Source organism: Anomaloglossus baeobatrachus, chromosome 5 (assembly GCF_048569485.1).
Source record: "Anomaloglossus baeobatrachus isolate aAnoBae1 chromosome 5, aAnoBae1.hap1, whole genome shotgun sequence".
NCBI lineage: Eukaryota > Metazoa > Chordata > Amphibia > Anura > Aromobatidae > Anomaloglossus > Anomaloglossus baeobatrachus.
In genome coordinates, this window is record NC_134357.1 from 18,936,455 (window position 1) to 18,955,739 (window position 19,285).

Consider the following 19,285-nt stretch of genomic DNA (forward strand, 5'->3'; position numbering starts at 1 on the left):
TACAACAGCCCGAATATGGCCGTACTTTTTACTTTGACATGCGAAAGCACCACCCCAGCATTTTTTCTTCTGTTTGTTATTTTTTTTTAATTATGTTTAACCCTGGAGTGGCACTTTAAGGCCTGTTTCACACGTCCGTGCAAAAAACACACATTTCCCTCTCATCATCTTTTTCCCACACATGTACTTTGTATCTGTATGGGTACAGACAGTTGCATAACTAGAGGTCAATGGGCCCTGGTGCAACATTTGAACCTGGGTCCCCCCTCTTATGTTGGACAAATGTATGTACTGTGTATGTATATATACATTTAGTGTTCTAAATCCTTTAAAGACATATGCGTCCCCCACCATTATGTACTAATGTCCCCTATCCTGGTAAGTTTGTCCCCCATCCTGTTATATATGTCCCCATCCTAGTATATATGTTCCCCATTCTAGCCCACATCCTGGTGTGTATATATAACCCCATCCTGGTAAAAATATCCCCCATCCTGATATTTATGTCGCAATGCTAGGTCCCTCCTCGTATCTACTGTCCCCCTCCTGGTGTACACTATTCCCCTCCTGGTACATACTGTCCCCTTCCTGGTATCTACTATTTCTCTTCTGGTATATATGTCCACGTCCTTGTAAATATGTCTCCGTTCTGTCTAATGCAAAAAACATTGTACTCACCCTGCCTGGCTCCTCCTGTATAGTCATCACACATTGGCCGGCAGCTTTCATCAGTGTCGGTGCTATTGCAACACATGATGTAAATGCCATGTCCCGCCCTCAGTCACTGGACGCCAATGAAAGCTTGCGGCTTCTGTTTGGCCGGCAGCATGTATTGCAGTGCAGCGACCAAACGGGTCTGTGCACTGTGATGCATTTCAGTTGGATGTGCAGCCTTGGACTTACATCCAGCTGAAGAAGGGGCTGGGGCTGGCGGGACCCCAGCACCCCCTGGCCCGGTCACAGTTGCGATCTCTGCGATCTTGACGTTCCGCCCCTGGATACAGATACCGGATGATGACCGGTTCACATAGCGTTATTTGAATGCCCCGATTTATTGTAGCGATGGTTAAACCATACATGATGAGCATTTTTTTTTTGCCTTTTGTGTTCCCCCTCTTTCCTCTTAGATTATAAGCTTGCAAAAAGGACCCTCAATGCTCTTGGTATGTGTTTAATTATGTGTTACTTTGAAATGTCTGATGGGATCTGATACACGCGGGCACCAGTGAGCTTTCCAAATAAATGTTAGAATCAAATTTTGGCTATTGAATACAGCCGCTGTCTGCCAGGATCTCACGTGAAGACTCCTTCCCAGGGTATGAATACCATGTTTTCCCTTCTTATCCTTAGTAATTGTATTTTTTCCATGATATTTTGCATGATTTTACTCATCTTCTTTCCTTTCAGATTCCAACAAGCTAGGATCCTCTCCGTGAAGATCTTCTTGATAACATAATTTTCCTGATTGACCCATCGAGGATGAATAATGACAGAGACAAGATGGTGGAGAGGTTAATAAACCTCACCCTGGAGATCCTCTTCCGGATTACTGGAGAGGTGAGAGATTCTGGTGACCTCACATTACATCATTATCTATGGGAATAAGAGATGGACATTCAGTGGTGCTTGAAAGTTTGTGAACCCTTCAGAATTTGCCATATTTCTGCAAAAATTTAACCTAGAGTTACATCACGTTTTCATAGAAGTCATAAAAATAGATAAACAAAATAAAGGAGTAAAAAATAGATAATTACTTGCTGGTAATTGGGTAATCATCTCTCTCCTTGGTGCTGTCATGGGTCTGGAAAACCCATGACAGCACCAAGGAGAGCGATGATCCGCCCCAAGCATTGTAACTGAAGGAACTATAGAAATGTCTATAGTGAGATTTATTACTGTCTTTCCATACACAGGATTACACATTGGTGAAGACCTCTAGTGATTGCTGCCAGACCCTGGAGTCTGAGGGTTGGGGGGGAACCCTGAGCCCAATCCCGGAGTCTCCACTCTCCCGGATACATGAGGACATCAATGACCAGAAGATCCTAGAACTCACCTACAAGATGATTGAGCTGCTGACTGGAGAGGTGACACTGCTGGGAATGCTGGGACATTATACAGTAACGCTATGAAGGGATCGGGGGTGACAGTATCATTGTATGTGTCAGGTTCCTATAAGGTGTCAGGACGTCACCGTCTATTTCTCCATGGAGGAGTGGGAGTATCTAGAAGGACACAAGGATCAGTACAAGGATGTCTTGATGGAGGAGAATCCGCCCCGCACATCACCAGGTAATAGACAAGACTAAATACACACATTTGTTAAATGGATTGGTCACTTGATGGAAAACTTTATAAGGTAACCAGCCACTGAAGAAAAAACTTTCAGAAAGATGAAAATGAAGTTAAATTACATGCATATATATATTATATCCTTATGTCTTTCCTACAGTAAGAACCAGTAAGAGGACGACACCAGAGAGACATCCCGGAGCTCAGGACTGGTCACAGGATCATCAGGTCGGTGGGGAGGAGGTTGTAGGGATCTGATGTGTAGGAGGCTGTGCAGGTCGTGTTCTGCCGTCCAGCATTATTATATGATTTATACATGGTGGAGAAGGCAGCTGACCACAGACGTTACATGGGGTCTGGATCTCATCACACTTTATTGGCTGTGAAAAATAAACCGACAGGTTGGAGTTATATGGAAGATGTGCAGCTATTTGCTGTAATGTGAGCTTCGTTCGTCTTCTTAATTAAAGAACCAAAACAAGACGTTATTCCCTGTCCTTGGAATAAGGAATGACTTGATCACTGGGGGTTTGACCACTGGTCTCTCCATTGATTCTGAGATTGGGGCTTTGTGATACTAAAAATGTGGCTCTGGAGCCCCTTCCTGAAAAGAGCGAAGGTGCGCATGCTCAACCTCCACTTCATTCATTGGTGGGTCAGTGGGATTTGGAAGTGCATCGCTCGGCTGTTTACATCAGTCCCATAGACAGTGAAGGGAGCAGAAGCCGAGCATGCACACCTTCACTCTTTTCACGATGGGCTGTAGAGCTGCATTCACAGGATCTCTGGATCTGGAGTCCCAGCAGTCAGATCCCCGCAAAACTGCAATGTATAGGGAATAATTTGCTGTTTTAGGGGGAAATAACCCTTTAATGATCTTGGTTGGTCATCTATTCATTCCATGTGAAGTTTCCAGGTATCCGGTCACATTTAGTATATTTTTTTCACAGCTTGTTAATCAGGATGAAGTTCTAGACCATTGTCCTACTACAGACATAATGGAAGAAGAGGAGGAATATGTGAGGGGTGACGAGCAGTGTAAGAAGGAGACTCCGACAGATGACGGCTCCGGTGAGTAGTGGCCACTGAATGCAGATCACATATTCCTCTTCTCCACTGGATGCAGCAGTTTTATGTTGAAATTGGTAAAGTGGATCTCTCACCAGATTTCCCTTTCACCAGATTCACAGAAAATATGCACACAACACTTACTTTTCTCCAATTTTTTTATGAGCTGAATTCAGAGATCTAAAGCCTGCTTTACACCTTTCAATTTTGCATACGATATCGTATGCGATGTGACCCGCCCCCATCGTATGTGCGGCATGTTCAATTTGTTGACCGTGTCGCACAAACGATTATTTCCCGTCACACGTACTTACCCTTCCATACGACTTCGATGTGGGCGGCGAACATCCACTTCCTGGAGTGGGAGGGACGTTCAGCATCACAGCGACGTCACACGGCAGACGGCCAATAGAAGCGTAGGGGCGGAGATGAGTGGGACGTAAACATCCCGCCCATCTCCTTCCTTCCGCATTGCCGGCGGGAGCCGCGGGACGCAGGTAAGCTGAGTTAATCGTTCCCGGGGTGTCACACACTGCTATGTGTGCTGCCTCGGGAACATTGAACAATCCGACGTTCAATTTTTAGGTTTTGAACGACGTGTATGCGATGAATGGTTTTACGTTTAATCGCAATCGCACGTAGCTGTCACATGCTACAACAACACTAACGATGCCGGATGTGCGTCACTTACGACGTGACCCCGCCGACACATCGTTAGATTTGTTGTAGCGTGTAAAGCCCGCTTAAGACTTTTTCAAAAGACAAAAGACCTTTATCTCTCAAATGTTGTTCACAAATTTATGTAAATCTGTGTTGGTGAGTATTTCTCCTTTGCCGAGATAATCCATCCACCTCACAGGTGTGGCATATCAAGATTCCGATTAGACATCATGATTATTGTGTGTCATCCCTGCAAGTGGTCGAACCACTCGGATCCGGGGGTCGTTACTCGTGGCTCAAGGGTCTCTGGACCCGGGGGCACGGGCCAGTCTCAAATGGAAAAGGGGACTATTTACAGGGGATTTAGATTAGGGGCTCAGGAGCCTGCTCCTCATAGACGGGGACTGGAGGTTCCGCTGCCGGTGTAAGGGATAGCGGCTTGGAGGGCGAGGGTGACTGTAGCTGGATGCTTTGAACGGGCAGGGGCAGACCGGATCCCGCGGCCAGGTGGGCCGGATAAACCGAGACTGGGTAACTGCTTACCCGCTCCTCGCGTGGGATTTCTATCCCATGGGCTCACAACGCCACTGCCAGGCTCCTCATCTTCTCCCTCCGATGGTCCAGGATATAGAGGAATTGCATCCGCATCCTCCTGCAGAGTTGCTCCGTTTCCTGTTCTATCTAGGCCGCGGTCCCAGGAGCAGCACGCTCTGGTGACCAGTCTCGTGCTGCCACCATCTTGCCTCTGCGGTACCCAGGAATGTTATGGCAGAGTCATGGCGTCCCTGCTCCACTTTCGCTGCTACATCCCGTCACGCCCATTTGGTTTTCGCCAGCCACTCGCTTTCGCGCCTGGGAACCCTGGGAATTTACGGTTCTGGCCACACTCTCAGGACGAAGGGCGGGGTTTTAGCTTTGCGCGCTTTTGGTCTGGAAAATGGCGTTTTGGCGCCAAAGATGGCGGAAAATGGCAGGAACAGGATTTTGACACCGCAGCTTGGATTTCAAGGCGCACGTTACCCAGCTAAGTGGGCCCAGTCCCCAGTCCGTATCCTGTTCGTGATGCCAGAAGTTTTAGAGGTGTGCTGCCCCAGCAGCAGTCGAACCGCTCGGATCCGGGGGTCGTTACTCGTGGCTCGAGGGTCTCCGGACTCGGGGGCTTGGGGCCACTCTCAAATAGAAAAGGGGACTATTTACAGGGGATTTAGATAGTTTGTGACGCCTCACATGCTGTGCGGTAATAGGGAGTACCGCCGCTGCAGTGGGAGTACCCCGGATGATGGAACGGGGGTAGCCAGATGCCATTACCCTCCACGGGTAGGGAAGGGCCCGGGACTCTGGATGGTGGGATTGGATTGCAGGCGGAGCGCAGGCTCGCTGGGGCAAGGGGTGATCAGGTACTCACTCAGAAGGAAACAGACGCTGACAACATAGTAAACCAAGTCTCTGGGTGCCGCTGCCCTCTTGGGAGAGCTTGTCCGGGTTCCGTCCCCTGCAGCACTGCCTGATGGACCGGAGCCTGCCTCCGTGCTCAGATTTTAGTAGTCAAAGTGGCCCATAAGCTTGAAGCTGTCCGGGCCCCGCTCACCACGTTTTGGGTGTGAAGGAGCTGTGCTCTCAGGGGCTCACGCTTGGGATTTCAGTGGGCTGCTTTGGTTGGAAAGCCCTATCCCCCTCGTTGCGCTAGTGCCCCCGATCTCTGAGCTTTGTGGGGACAGTCCATAAAGGACCTATCTTCCGCAGGTTAATTGCCGGGTTGCTTCAAGCATCTCCCCGACCTAGGGTCCAGTACCCCGACGTGCTTTCGGTCCCAGACCTGCTATTGTCCTGTTGCTGGCCGTCTTCCTAGACTAAGCCAGGCACCCAGTCCCAATATCCCGCGACCGGGTCTCCGACTCCTCTGGGTCCAGACCATCGTCTGCAACCCAATCTTCTCATCCCCAGGAGCCACACGCTCCCCCTAGCTCCTCACTGCTCAAGGGCTACCACTGAACTGACTTGTCACCTCCCACCTCCCTGCCTAACCCCTAGGTGGGCGGCCCTATTCCAGTTTAGCAGCCCACTGGTGTGCTTGACAGGGTGTGGTGCGAGGTGTGATTGTGATTTTGCATGAACATAGAAAAAATATAGCACTCACCAGTTTTTTGCTGTGCATAATGCCATTTATTCAATGGTGGAGGTTACATGTGTGGAGAGGGCTGGTGGGGAGAGGGAGTGCATGCCGTACGTGGCAGACGACGGCCGTTTCGCACCTGTCCGGTGCTTCAGCTGGTCTGATTAGGCATGACATCATGTCCGTTTTATCCACAAACAAAATGTGGCTGATGTCAGACAATTAAAACATACATTAAAATCAAAATATACACCCAAAACTTGAAAATTAGCAACAATTTGTAGCAAAGATATACATATGTATATATAAAGACGGGTGCTTCATAAATCAACCTAGAAACACACTTAGATTGTTTTTTTAATTTAACCCTAGAGGGCCTGTTGCATTAAATCTCATAATACATTCGGCTTCCCTCCTAAGTAACATTTTGTGAGTGTCCCCTCCTCTAGCATTAGGCTCAATCCGTTCGATACCTGCAAAAGACAATACAATACATTACAATCAGAATTGTGACATTCATTTATGTGGTTAATTAACCTTGTTGCCCCTATTCCACTATGAATGGAATTCCTGTGCTCTCTGAATCTCACAAAAAGCTGCCGTATAGTCTTTCCGATGTAAAAGTATTGGCACGGACTGAAAACTATCTAAGTGTGTTTCTAGGTTGATTTATGAAGCACCCGTCTTTATCTATACATATGTATATCTTTGCTACAAATTGTTGCTAATTTTCAAGTTTTGGGTGTATATTTTGATTTTAATGTATGTTTTAATTGTCTGACATCAGCCACATTTTGTTTGTGGATAAAACGGACATGATGTCATGCCTAATCAGACCAGCTGAAGCACCGGACAGGTGCGAAACGGCCGTCGTCTGCCACATACGGCGTGCACTCCCTCTCCCCACCAGCCCTCTCCATACATGTAACCTCCACCATTGAATAAACGGCATTATGCACAGCAAAAAAAACGGTGAGTGCTATATTTTTTCTATGTTCATGCTGAATGACAACTGACATATATATATATATATATATATATATGCACCCTGGTCTTGCATTGCTTTTGGCCTCTGGACAAGAGTTTTTCTCCTATTGGACATAGTGCGTGCTGAGTAGTGCCCTGGAACCTCTTCTCAATTTTTGAATGTGATTGGGATTTTGTATGCTGATGGGGCAGTACTGCAAGTTAGGAACGCAGAACCAAGAGGGGTTGAGTCCTGCACTAAGGATAAAGAACGTGCAGCTCCCTGTGACCTCCTGACTAGTCTAGGGGCGTCACAATTGCACAGGTGCGTCTCAGGCTGGCCAGCATGATTATTGCACAGGTGTGCCTTAGAATGACCACTATAGAAGGCCACTCTAAAATGTGCAGTTTTATCACACAGCACAATGTCACAGATGTTGAAATTTTGAGGGAGCGTGCAGTTGGCTGCTGACTGCAGGAACGTCACCAGAGCTGTTGCCTGTGAATTGAATGTTCATTTCTCTACCATAAGTTGTCTGCAAAGGTGTGTCAGAGAATTTGGCAGAATATCCAACCGGCCTCACAACTGGAGATCACGTGTAACCGCACCAGCCCAGGACCTCCACATCCAGCATCTTCACCTCCAGGAGCGTATGACACCGGCCACCCGGACAGCGGCTGCAACAATCAATGCAAAACCAGAGAATTTCTGCACAAACTGTCAGAAATTGTCTCAGGGAATCTCATCTGCTGCTCGTCATCCTCATCGGGGGTCTCCACCGGACTGAAAAGTGTCATCGTAATTGACTTTTGTTGGCAAATGCTCATATTCGATTCATGGATGAAGCCCGGTTTTCACTGTACAGAGCAGATGGCAGACTGTGTGTATGGCATTATGTGGATGAGCGGTTTGCTGATGTCACCGCTGTGAATATAGTAGCCCATCGTGGCAGTGAGGTTATCGTATGGACAGGCGTATATTACAAACAACGAACACAGGTGCATTATTGGTGCCATTTTGAATGTACAGAGATACCATTATGAGATCTTGAGGCCATTGTTGTGCCTCATCCACGACCATCACCTCTTGTTACTGCTGATAATTCTGGGCCCCATGGTGCAAGGATCTGTTCACAATTCCCGGAAGTTGAACACATCCCAGTTCTTGCATGGCAGCATCTTCACCATGACAGGTCACCCATTGAGCAGGATTGGGGCTCTGGATCGGCGAATGCGATAGCGAGGACAAGTTCCTGCCAATATCCAGCAACTTCACAGCCATTGAAGAGGAGAGGACCAACAATCCACAGCCACAATCACCAACCTGATCAACTGTATGCAGAGATGTGTTGCACTGCATGAGGCAAATGTGATCACCGAGTGGTTTTCTATTTCCCCTCCTCCTCCAAATCCCCTTCAGTTACTGGAAAACTGCACATATTACAGTGGCCTTTAATTGTGGCCAGCCTAAGGCACACAGATTTAGACAAATTTGTGAACAATATTTGAGAGAAAAAGGCCTGTTGTACATAGAAAAAGTCTAAGATCTTAGGGGTACTTTACACGTTGCGACATCGCTAGCATTTGCTAGCGATGTCCAGCGCGATAGCACCCGCCCCCATCGTCCATGCGATATCTTGTGATTGCTGCCCTAGCGAACATAATCGGTACGGCAGCTTCACACGCACATACCTGCTCGGCGACGTCGCTGTGACCGCCAAACAATCCCTCCTTCAAGGGGGAGGTGCGTTCGGCGTCACAGCGACGTCATTAAGCGGCCGGCCAATTGAAGCGGAGGGGCGGAGATGAGTGGGACATAACATCCCGCCCACCTTCTTCCTTCCGCAATGACGGTGGACGCAGGTAAGGAGATGTTTTTCGTTCCTGCGGCTTGACACACAGCAATATGTGACGCCGCTGGAGTGACAAACAACATCGTATCTCCTGAAGTAGCGACATTATGGAAATGAACGACGTTACACAGATGAGCGATTTTTAACGCTTCTGTGCTCATTCATCTTCGCACATAGGATTTACACGCTGCAATGTCGCTACCGGCGCCGGATGTGCGTCACTAACGACGTGACCCCGACGATATCTCGGTAGCGATGTCGCAACATGTAAAGTACCCCTTAGAGTTCAGCTCATGAAAAATTGGAGAAAAAAAAATGTATTGCATGTCATATTTTTGTTCAGTGTCTATTTCATTTGACTTCTAAAATTATTTGTGTCATGATCACAGTGCTGCTTATTAATTATATTATCACTCCATTATATAAGGGATAATATATTCCCAATATTAGACTGGGAATTAACATTGAGGACCCGGCGTGTCCTCTACCATCCTACGAACTGGGATTTCTTGGTCAAGAATAGGGACATTTTAACAATATTTATATTTGATTAATGGTAATAATAAAAGTTAAATATTAATATTATATAGTCACATTCTTTATACCCAGTGGTGTACATTATATGTGGACATAAATACAGGAGGGTGGTAAAAGAGCTGAATATCTTCTTACCCTCTTCTATGCCAGGCTATGGGAATATTACATGTATATCTGAAAAAAATGATTGCACCACAGCAACTAATTTATTCCAAGTAGACAAAGAGCTGGGAAATGTGGATTCTCTACCCCAATTATTCCAATTAAATTGCATATTACTCTCATTCTATATTCTGTAATATCCTCATTAACCTTTTCTTTAAACCATTCCCGCCGCAACCCATTTTTATTTATTTTTTTGTTTTCACCTCTTCTTTCAGTAGCCATAGCTTTTTCCATATTTTTGGGGACATCGCAATATAAGGGCTTGTTTTTTGATGGGACAAGTTGTAGTTTTGAATGAAAAGTTACTATACATTGTACTGGAAGAGGAGGTGGTGAACAAATCCCGCAATTGCGTTTTTTTAATTATGTTTTTCTCTCTCACTTAATTGGGGGACACAGGACCATAGGTGTATGCTGCAGTTGCCAGGAGGTTGCCACTAGGCAAACTAAGAAAAAAAGTTAGCTCCTCCCCTGCAGTGTACACCCTCTGACTGACCAGGAACTAAGCCAGTTTTTTGCTTAGTGTCCTAGGAGGTGGACATAAGCCTGTTCTCAGGCGCTTTTTGATTTTTTTTCTTTTTCGTTTTTTCTCTGGTCTGTTTTTTTAGCCCTCTAATCTCTCGTCTGTTCTATTCACAGATGGGCGACAGGGTGTACCACCCTCCTGCTCTCCCCCTATGCGGGAAAAGGGTAACAGGGTGGCTTCGCCACCAGGTCTCCCCTCTTCCTAAGTGGCCGGACAATTACACTCTGCATCACCTTGGTGCCCAGAGCCCCTCACTGTATGTCCGCCCAGGCTCCTCCACTTCTAGGCAAGCTGTGCTGAGAGTGTTCCCATATGTCGCGCTTCTAGGCAAGCTGCGCCGGGAGTGGCAACGTTCGGCAGTTCCAAGTATCAAGCCTGCCGTCCGTCTAACTGCTGCGTGACGCAGCCAAGTCAAAGTCCATGACCCTCCACGTTTTTACCTGGCTGGCGCACCTGGATGCAGGTAGGGAGCTTCATCCTCTCCAGGCAGGTCCTATTCAGCGTTGGAGCGGCAGGGGTGATGGTCTACCCGATCAGTGATAGCTGCGTTGCAGTGTCGCGCTATCACCGGTACGTTTTCAGGCCGGCAATTAATTTAGTCCCCGGACTAGGCCTAGCGCGGCCGCTAGCCGCGCCCCCTTGCTGTCTTTTATCAGCGCTGCTCATACATTATCGCTGGTGTCCCGCCCTCCAAGGGTGGGGGCTTAGGCTGCTCCTCGCTTTAGCGTTGAGACAGTCTCAGTGCAGGCATGTTGATTCCCGACACAGGAAGGGTGTTTCACAAGGGTGGAGGCTCTATCACTCCTCACAGCAGTGCTGGGACAGTTTCTCTGCGTGCAGGTGTCCCGCCACTATAGGAGGGGGCAGTTTTTCACTGCCCTGCATATTCCACAGTTGAGCAGGCTGTTTTCCTGCTCTGTGACACTCAGCCTAGGATACGCCCACAACAGCAATACACACAGCAGCACCATCTTGGGAAAACGCTGATCAGCCCGAGGGACACAGCCAGCAGCTTCTGGATCTTGACGGAGTAAGCTCTCCTTGCTCAGGAGGCTTGGTCTGCAGGCTCCAGCTATTGCTGTATATTACAGAGTTAACCCTTCCGCACTAGGAGACCCCATAACTTCGATAGAAGTTAATGGGAGCTAGGATACTGCATTGCATTATGTCTAATTCAAAAGCGTGGAAGCAGGCCTCCCATACATAGCGTTACTCAGCTTGCACGTCCTGCAATAGGAATTTTTCCTCAGGCCAGTCAGCTCTACCTGTGTCAGGACTACGCGATGTCCCAGTCGTCATGCCATTCCAGGACTCCCCCGACACCGCGGATGAGAACACTAGCGCATACTCCCCCCCCGGATGGGCTGCCTTCCTCTCCCAATCGGTAGCTGACCTAACCAAGTCTCCCAGTCTCTGGTTTCGGTCTTACAGCACCTACCAGCTCTCCATGAGCCTCCCTCGAGGAACCAGGATGAGGCTGCTTCGGAGGTCTAGAACGACCCTGCACACCAGGCACAGGATAGGGTCCCTACACTAGGATCCAGAAGAAATCCTCTAAACGGGTCTAAACATGCAGCCCATCCACATCCCATAATGGTTCCAAGTCCTATTCTGCGTCAGAGTCGGTCTACGAGGATATATCTCTAGAGTCAGACTCCGACCTGGAATTGGACGCGGAGCAGGTCTCCAATATCCGGGAGATGGTCAACAGCCTAGTCTTGGCTGTTCACCAGACTCTATCGGTGGAAGAAGAGCCGCCTGTTGCGGCTTCAAAGACGGTTTCTTCAAAAAACCTAAGCAAGTCCCAAAGTACTTTTCTAATAATCACGAATTTACCGCCATTCTGGTCAAGCAAAAGGCTCACCCAAAAAAACAATTTGCTGCAAACAGACGTCTTGCCGTTCTCTATCCTTTCTCTTCGAAACTAGTGAAGGATTGGGCTGAGTCCCCTGCTGTCGACCCTACTGTGTCTCGACTGGCCAAGTACACTGTACTCTCCATTCCAGACAGTACCTCTCTCAAGGAACCCACTGACTTCACCATTGAAGCTATCGCTAGATCTATTTTTGAGGCGGCTCTTCCCTCTGCCACTCATTTGCCGCAGAATGGATTGCCGTCTGGAGTAAGAGTTTACGGAGAGGTCTCCATGCAGAAGGTCTGTCTGCCAAGTTGGTTGAGCTGACCGATCAAATAGCCATGGCTGCCAAATACCTTATATATGCTGCGCTAGACTTGGCAAATTATGCCACCATGGTGGCCAGCAATTCAGTGGTAATAAGTCAGATTCTCTGGCTTAAAGCCTGGAGTGTAGATGGTGCATCTAAGAGATCCCTAACGGGGTTACCCTTTTAAGTGTCTCGTCTCTTCGTCAAAACTCTTGACAAAATCATTACGGATGCAACTGGGGGTAGGAGCACCTCTCTACCACAACAGCGCCCAAAGCGCGCACCTCGCAAGAGATTTCCCTGGCGTTTTCAGTCCTTTCAGAACTTTACCTCTCAGCCACCTGTGTGGTGTGAGCGACCCTCCCAGCACAGGGATCAAAAGCCTGAACCCTCTAAAACAAACATGGCCTGGGCAGCCTCGGTTTGGTGGGTCCCATTCTCACCATTCCTCAGCATGACGCCAGGCTTTTCCTGACCACTGTAGGAGGCCGACTGCTCCTCATCCAGGACGTCTGGCTTTCCTACATAGACGATGCCTGGGTTCGAGAACTGGTATCCACCGGTTACAAAATCGAATTCACCTTTCTTTTTACGAGACGTTTCCTGTAATCACGCATTCCCAAATTCGCTGCCCAAAATCGGGGCTTGTCTCAGGCTATCGCAGTTTCGCGATACAGGTGTCATTGTACCAGTTGCCACCGAACAACGTTACAAAGGTTTTTACTCAAAACTTTTCATGGTTCCCTAAAAGTACAGCTCTGCCCGTCCTATTTTAGACCTCAAGAGGCTAAACACAGCAGTGCGGACTCACCCATTTCGCATGGAATCTCTAAGATCCGTGGTTGCATCCATGGAACCGGCAGAATTCCTGGCCTCCATCGATATACAAGATGCCTACTTGCACATTCCAATCTGCAAAGCTCACCAAAGGTTCCTTCAGTTAGCAATTGGGGAGGAGCACTTCCAATTTACGGCTCTCCCCTTTGGCCTAGCCTCGGCATCTCGAGTCTTTACCAAGGTCATGGTGGCCGTCATGACCGTGCCTCGTCCCACAGGCATTATACTCATCCTGTACCTGGACAACCTCCTCATAAAAGGACAGTCATTTCGTGCCTGCTCGGAGAGTATGCAAATCTGCTTGGACACTTTCTTGACATTGGGATGGCTCGTCATCCGCCAAAAAATCGTGTCTACTTCCAGCTCAACGTCTTGTCTTTTGGGCATTATCCTAGACTCTTCTCGAGCCCTGGGGTTTTCTACCAGCAGAGAAACAGACCTCTCTGAGACAGGGCATTCAGGTCCTCTGGCGCAGGCGCCACCTTCCTCTGCAGTTAAGAATGAAGATTTTCGCGAAAATGGTGGCGGCAATGGAAGCCGTCCCATTCGCTCAATTTCATCTTCGTCCTCTTCAGCTGGCTCTCCTTTCAGCGTGGGACAGGAACCTGGTGTCCCTCCTTTGCCCAGTTCTTCTTCCCAGAGGGTGATTCACTCCCTCCTCTGGTGGACCTATCACTCCTAGTTCTCCCAAGGGAGATTCTTTCCCCCCCGATTCGCTGGCACACGCCAGCCTGATACGTGGGGATCTATTTCATCATCACACAGTTCAGGGTCGCTGTTCTATCCCGGACTGCTCCCTCCCGATCAACATTCTGGAGCTAAGGGCCATATTTCTGGCTCTTCAAGAGTTCCTTTCGCTTCTCTCGGGTCTTCAGGTTCAGATTCAATCTGAAAATGCCACTGCATTGGCATACAAAAATCATCAAGGAGGGACATGCAGCTTAGCAGCGATGGAAGAAGTCACCAGGATCCTTTGTTGGGCAGAAAAAGGCCTCTGCCATTTCCGTGGTTCGCATCCTTAGGGTAGAAAACTGGGCCGTGGACTTCCTAAGCTGAAAAGGTCTGGCAGCGGGAGAGTGGTCCCTCCATGACTAGGTATTCCAGCAGATCTGCCTCAGGTGGGGTCCTCCGGATGTGGATCTCATTGCATCTCGTCAAAATGCCAAGGTTCATCCCTCCATAGGCCACTCCCGCGACTGGCAGGCAATAGGCTCAGACACCCTGGTCCTGCCGTGGTCCCAGTTTCGGCTCTCTTACATATTCATCCGCCTGAGGGTGATCAAGGTGGTCAAGGTGGAGGGAATCTCGGTGATTCTAGTGGCTCCAGATTGGCCCTGGAGGGCCTGGTATTCGGAACTTGTCCAGCTACAATGCGAGACTCCCTGGCTTCCCGACCGCCCAGATCTTCTGTCGCAGGGTCCGATTTGCCACCAGCTCTCCGCTTGGCTGCGTTTGACGACATGGCTATTGAATCCTAGATTCTAGCCAGGACCGGTTTCCCTACCCAGGTCATTTGCACTATGATGAATGCTAGAAAGCCCTCCTCAGCTTGCCTTTATCATAGAACCTGAAGATCGTTTCTTTCCTGGTGCGAACAACATGGAAAGTCGCCGCTTACCTTTTCCTTGTCCAACATTCTGACTTTTTGCAGGTGACTAAATTTGGGGATAGCCCTCAGTACCCTCAATGAACAGGTCTCCGGCCTTTCGTTTTTTGTTTTTTTTTCCAGAAGCAGTTAGCGGTTCGAGTTCAGATTCGTGCCTTTCTTCAGGGGGTAACCCATTTGGCTTCCCCTTATCGCCAGTCCCTAGATCCATGGGACCTTAATCTGGTTTTCGGAGTCCTTCTGCAAGTGCTTTCTGAACCACTTGCAAGAGGTCTCGCTTCCTTACTTTCCTGGAAAGTCGCATTTTTAGTGGCTATCACATCGGTGAGGCAATTTTCGGAAATGGCGGCTCTCTCCTGCTGGGTTCCCTACCTGGTTTTTCACCAGGACAAGGTTGTTCTTCGGCCCTCACCGTCATTCCTCCCAAAGGTAGTTTCTCCCTTCATCTAAATGAGATTGTCCTACCTTCATTCTGCCCTGCTCTGGTTCATTCATTTTGAGAAGTCCCTACATAATCTGGATCTTGTCAGAGCTCTAAGGATCTATATCTCTCGAACTGCGCCGTTCCGCAAGTCAGACACACTCTTTGTTCTTCCAGAAGGGAATAAGAGGGGTGCTTCAGTCTTGAAATCCACGATAGGCCATTGGATTAGAGAAGCTATCCGAGAGGCGTACAGGGTCAAAGGCGTCACCCTTCCAGGGGGAGTGAAGGCTCATGCCACCCGAGCGGTGGGAACGTCTTAGGCTGTTCACCATCAAGCTTCGGAGGCTCAACTTTGCAAAGCCACTACCTGGTCCATTGTCCACACATTCACCAGGTTTTACAGAGTACATACGCAGGCTTCTGCGGATGCTGCTCTGAGGAGACAAGTTTTGCAGGCGGCGATGCCTTTCCTCTGACTCAGAGGGACCCCGCTTTTCAGTTACTACCTACCTTTATAGTTACTGGTCAGTTAGTTTGTCTGACCTTACCAGTTATTAATGGGTTTTCTTCTCACCCAGGGGCTGCTTTGGGATGTCCCATGGTCATGTGTCCCCCAATAAGGCAAGAGATAAAGGAAGATTTTTGTGTACTCACGTAAAATCTTTTTCTCTGAGCCTTCATTGGGGACACAGCACCCGCCCTGTTTGGATTATATGTTTTTCTCATGCGTTGCATAATCTACAGCTACAGCCTCTCCTACTACTTTTACACTAAACTGGCTTAGTTCCTGGTCAGTCAGAGGGTGTACGCTGCGGAGGAGGAGCTAACTTTTTTCTTAGTTTGCCTAGTGTCAACCTCCTGGCAACAGGAGCATACAGCATGGTCCTGTGTCCCCCAATGAAGGCTCAGAGAAAAAGATTTTACGTGAGTACACAAAAATCTTCCTTTCTTTGTTATTAAAAAAAAAAGTTGAAATATGACTCTTCAGATCAGTATAATCACAGTGATGCCAATCCTTTAGAGTTTTGTATTTTATTTAGTGGTGAAAAAAAAATTCTGAAATTTGTAAAAAAAAAAAAAGTATATATCTTTTTTTTTTTTTTTATCTATATATTTTCTGTTGCTTGGGTTGTATGAGGGCTTGTTTTTCATGTGACATACTGATGTTGGTAAAATTTCAACATATTTTTAAAGGGTTTCTTTTCTTATTCATAAATAATAAAATTAGATTCATTTTTTGGCAGATGACTGTAATCGGAGCGCAGATAAACATCTGACATCTGATTTAAAGGCAGAAAATCCTGATAACTCACAAGATACACATGACGTACATGCAATTGTCCCAGATCTACCCTCATCTTCTGATTCATCACAGACTGAAAAGCAAAGTAAAATTCACAGAATGGGTATGAAATATCCAGCAACTCTAAAAAGAAATGAGCCATTTTCATGTTCAGAATGTAAAAAATGTTATAACAACAAACCAAGTCTTGTTGCACATCAGAGAATACACACAGGGGATAAGCTGTATTCATGTTCTGAATGTGACAAATGTTATACAAATAGATCACATCTTGTAGTACATCTAAGAAAACACACAGGTGAGAAGCCATATTCATGTTCAGAATGTGGAAAATGTTTTTGCAAGAAATCTGGTCTTGTCCAACATACAAAAATTCACACAGGGGAGAAGCCATATTCATGTTCAGAATGTGGAAAATGTTTTCCAACTAAATCATATTTTGTTATACATCAGAAAATTCACACAGGGGAGATGCCTTATTCATGTTCCGAATGTGAAAAAGGTTTTAAAACAAAAATAGCTCTTGCTATTCATGTAAGAACCCACACAGGTGAAAAACCTTATTCATGTTTAGAATGTGGAAAATGTTTTAGCAATAGGTCTGGTTTGTTTGCACATAAGAGAAATCACAAAGAGGAGAAGGCGTATTCATGTTCTGAATGTGGTAAATGTTTTATACATAAATCAAGTCTTGTTAGTCATCAGAGAAATCACACAGGAGAGAAACGGTATTCATGTTCAGAATGTGAGGAATGTTTTCAAAGAATTCAAAATCTTGTTATACATCAAAGAACACACACAGGTGAAAAGCCGTATTCATGTTTAGAATGTAGAAAATGTTTTCGCAGTAAATCTGCTCTTGTCAAACATAAGAAAATTCACACAGGGGAGAAGCCATATTCATGCTCAGAATGTGGGAAATGTTTTACAACTAAATCAGATCTTGTTAGACATCAGAAAATTCACACAGAGGAGATGCCATATTCATGTTCCGAATGTGAAAAAGGTTTTAAAACAAGAATAGGTCTTGATATTCATGTAAGAACCCACACAGGTGAAAAACCTTATTCATGTTTAGAATGTGGAAAATGTTTTAGCGATAGGTCTGCTTTTTTTGTACATAAGAGAATTCACACAGGGGAGAAGCCATATTCATGTTCTGAATGTGGTAAATATTTTATACATAAATCAAGTCTTGTTATTCATCAGAGAAGTCACACAGGAGAGAAACGGTATTCATGTTCAGAATGTGAGGAATGTTTTCAAAGAAGTCAAGATCTTGTGACACATCAAAGAAAACACACAGGTGAAAAGCCGTATTCATGTTCAGAATGCGGAAAATGTTTTCGCAGTAAATCTGCTGTTGTCAGACATAAGAAAATTCACACAGGGGTGAAACCATATTCATGCTCAGAATGTGGGAAATGTTTTGCAACTAAATCAAATTTTGTTAGACATCAGAAAACTCACACAGAGGAGAAACCTTATTCATGTTTAGAATGTGCAAAATGTTTTAGCAGTAGGGCTACTTTGATTGCACATAAGAGAATTCACACAGGGGAGATGCCATATTCATGTTCAGAATGTGGAAAATATTTTAACTATAAATCAAATCTTGTTAGTCATCAGAGAAGTCACACAGGAGAGAAACGGTATTCATGTTCAGAATGTGAGAAATGTTTCACTCGGAGAACATCTCTTGTTAATCATCAGAGAAGTCACACAGGAGAGAAACGGTATTCATGTTCAGAATGTGAGAAATGTTTCACTCGGAGAACATCTCTTGTTAATCATCAGAGAATTCACACTGGGGAAAAGCCATATTCATATCCAGAATGTGTGAAAGCTTTTACAAGTATAGCAGATCTTATTAGACATCAGAAAACTCACACAAGTGAGAAACCATCTTCAAGTTCCAAATGAGAAAAGTGTTTTAAAACGAGATTACTGTGTTTTTCGGACCATAAGACGCACTTTTTTCCCCCCAAATGTTGGGGGAAAGTTGGGGGTGCGTCTTATGGTCTGACTGTGGCTGCGGGGAATGAGGTGCTGCGGTGGAGCGGGTCATCGGGGGCACGAGCAGGCTATAGCAGCCTACTGTGACCACGTGTGCCCGCTCATTACATATGCACGCCCATCCTCCCGCCCATTTCTCAGCGCAGAAGCCGGCGCTGACAGGTGGGCGGGAGGACGAGCGGGGACGCGCGCATAGTAAAGAGCCGGTCCACATGATCACCCCTGGCAATTACAGCCTAGAGTGATCATGTGCGGCTGTATTCACTGCTCCCCGCGCGTCATCATCAGCGCGGGGTGCAATGAATCAGTACACTCACCCGTCCCTGTGTGTGGAGCTGCCCCCTGCAGCACGCGATGTCTTCCTGTCTGTGCCGGTCAGCTGATCTGTGCCGGTCAGCTGATCGGCACAGACAGGAAGACATCGCGTGCTGCAGGGGAACGGCTCCACACACACACACATAGACACACACAGGTAAGTGGTGCAGAGAGGAAGATGATCGGCTGCAGGGAGTGAGGAAAAGGTGAGTATAAACGTTTGTTTTTTTTTCTCTGTGCTATAGGATACAGGCCATATACCAGGATAGTATATGAGCACGATGGGGGCATATAGCAGGATGGGAGTATATGAGCAGGATGGATGGGGGGTATATGAACAGGATGGGGGGTATATGAACAGGATGGGGGTATATGAACAGGATGGGAGTATATGAGCAGGATGGATGGGGGGTATATGAACAGGATGGGGGTATATGAG

The 19,285-nt window shown here is 46.9% G+C and overlaps 1 protein-coding gene across 2 annotated transcripts; it reads left to right on the top strand.

The window, feature by feature from the left end:
- Window positions 1–1,411: 1,411 nt before the first annotated feature.
- Window positions 1,412–18,899, top strand: LOC142310663 (uncharacterized). Of its 2 annotated transcripts, XM_075348246.1 has the most exons (7): window positions 1,412–1,557; window positions 1,914–2,087; window positions 2,169–2,292; window positions 2,453–2,520; window positions 3,243–3,363; window positions 16,457–16,813; window positions 16,898–18,899. In XM_075348246.1, exons 1-7 carry the CDS (start codon window positions 1,480–1,482, stop codon window positions 18,436–18,438), a joined length of 2,463 nt encoding a protein of 820 aa, XP_075204361.1. In that variant the 5' UTR covers window positions 1,412–1,479; the 3' UTR covers window positions 18,439–18,899. The 2 variants fall into 2 exon arrangements, with proteins under 2 accessions (XP_075204361.1, XP_075204359.1); XM_075348244.1 differs by having other exon boundaries at window positions 16,457–18,899.
- Window positions 18,900–19,285: the final 386 nt, after the last annotated feature.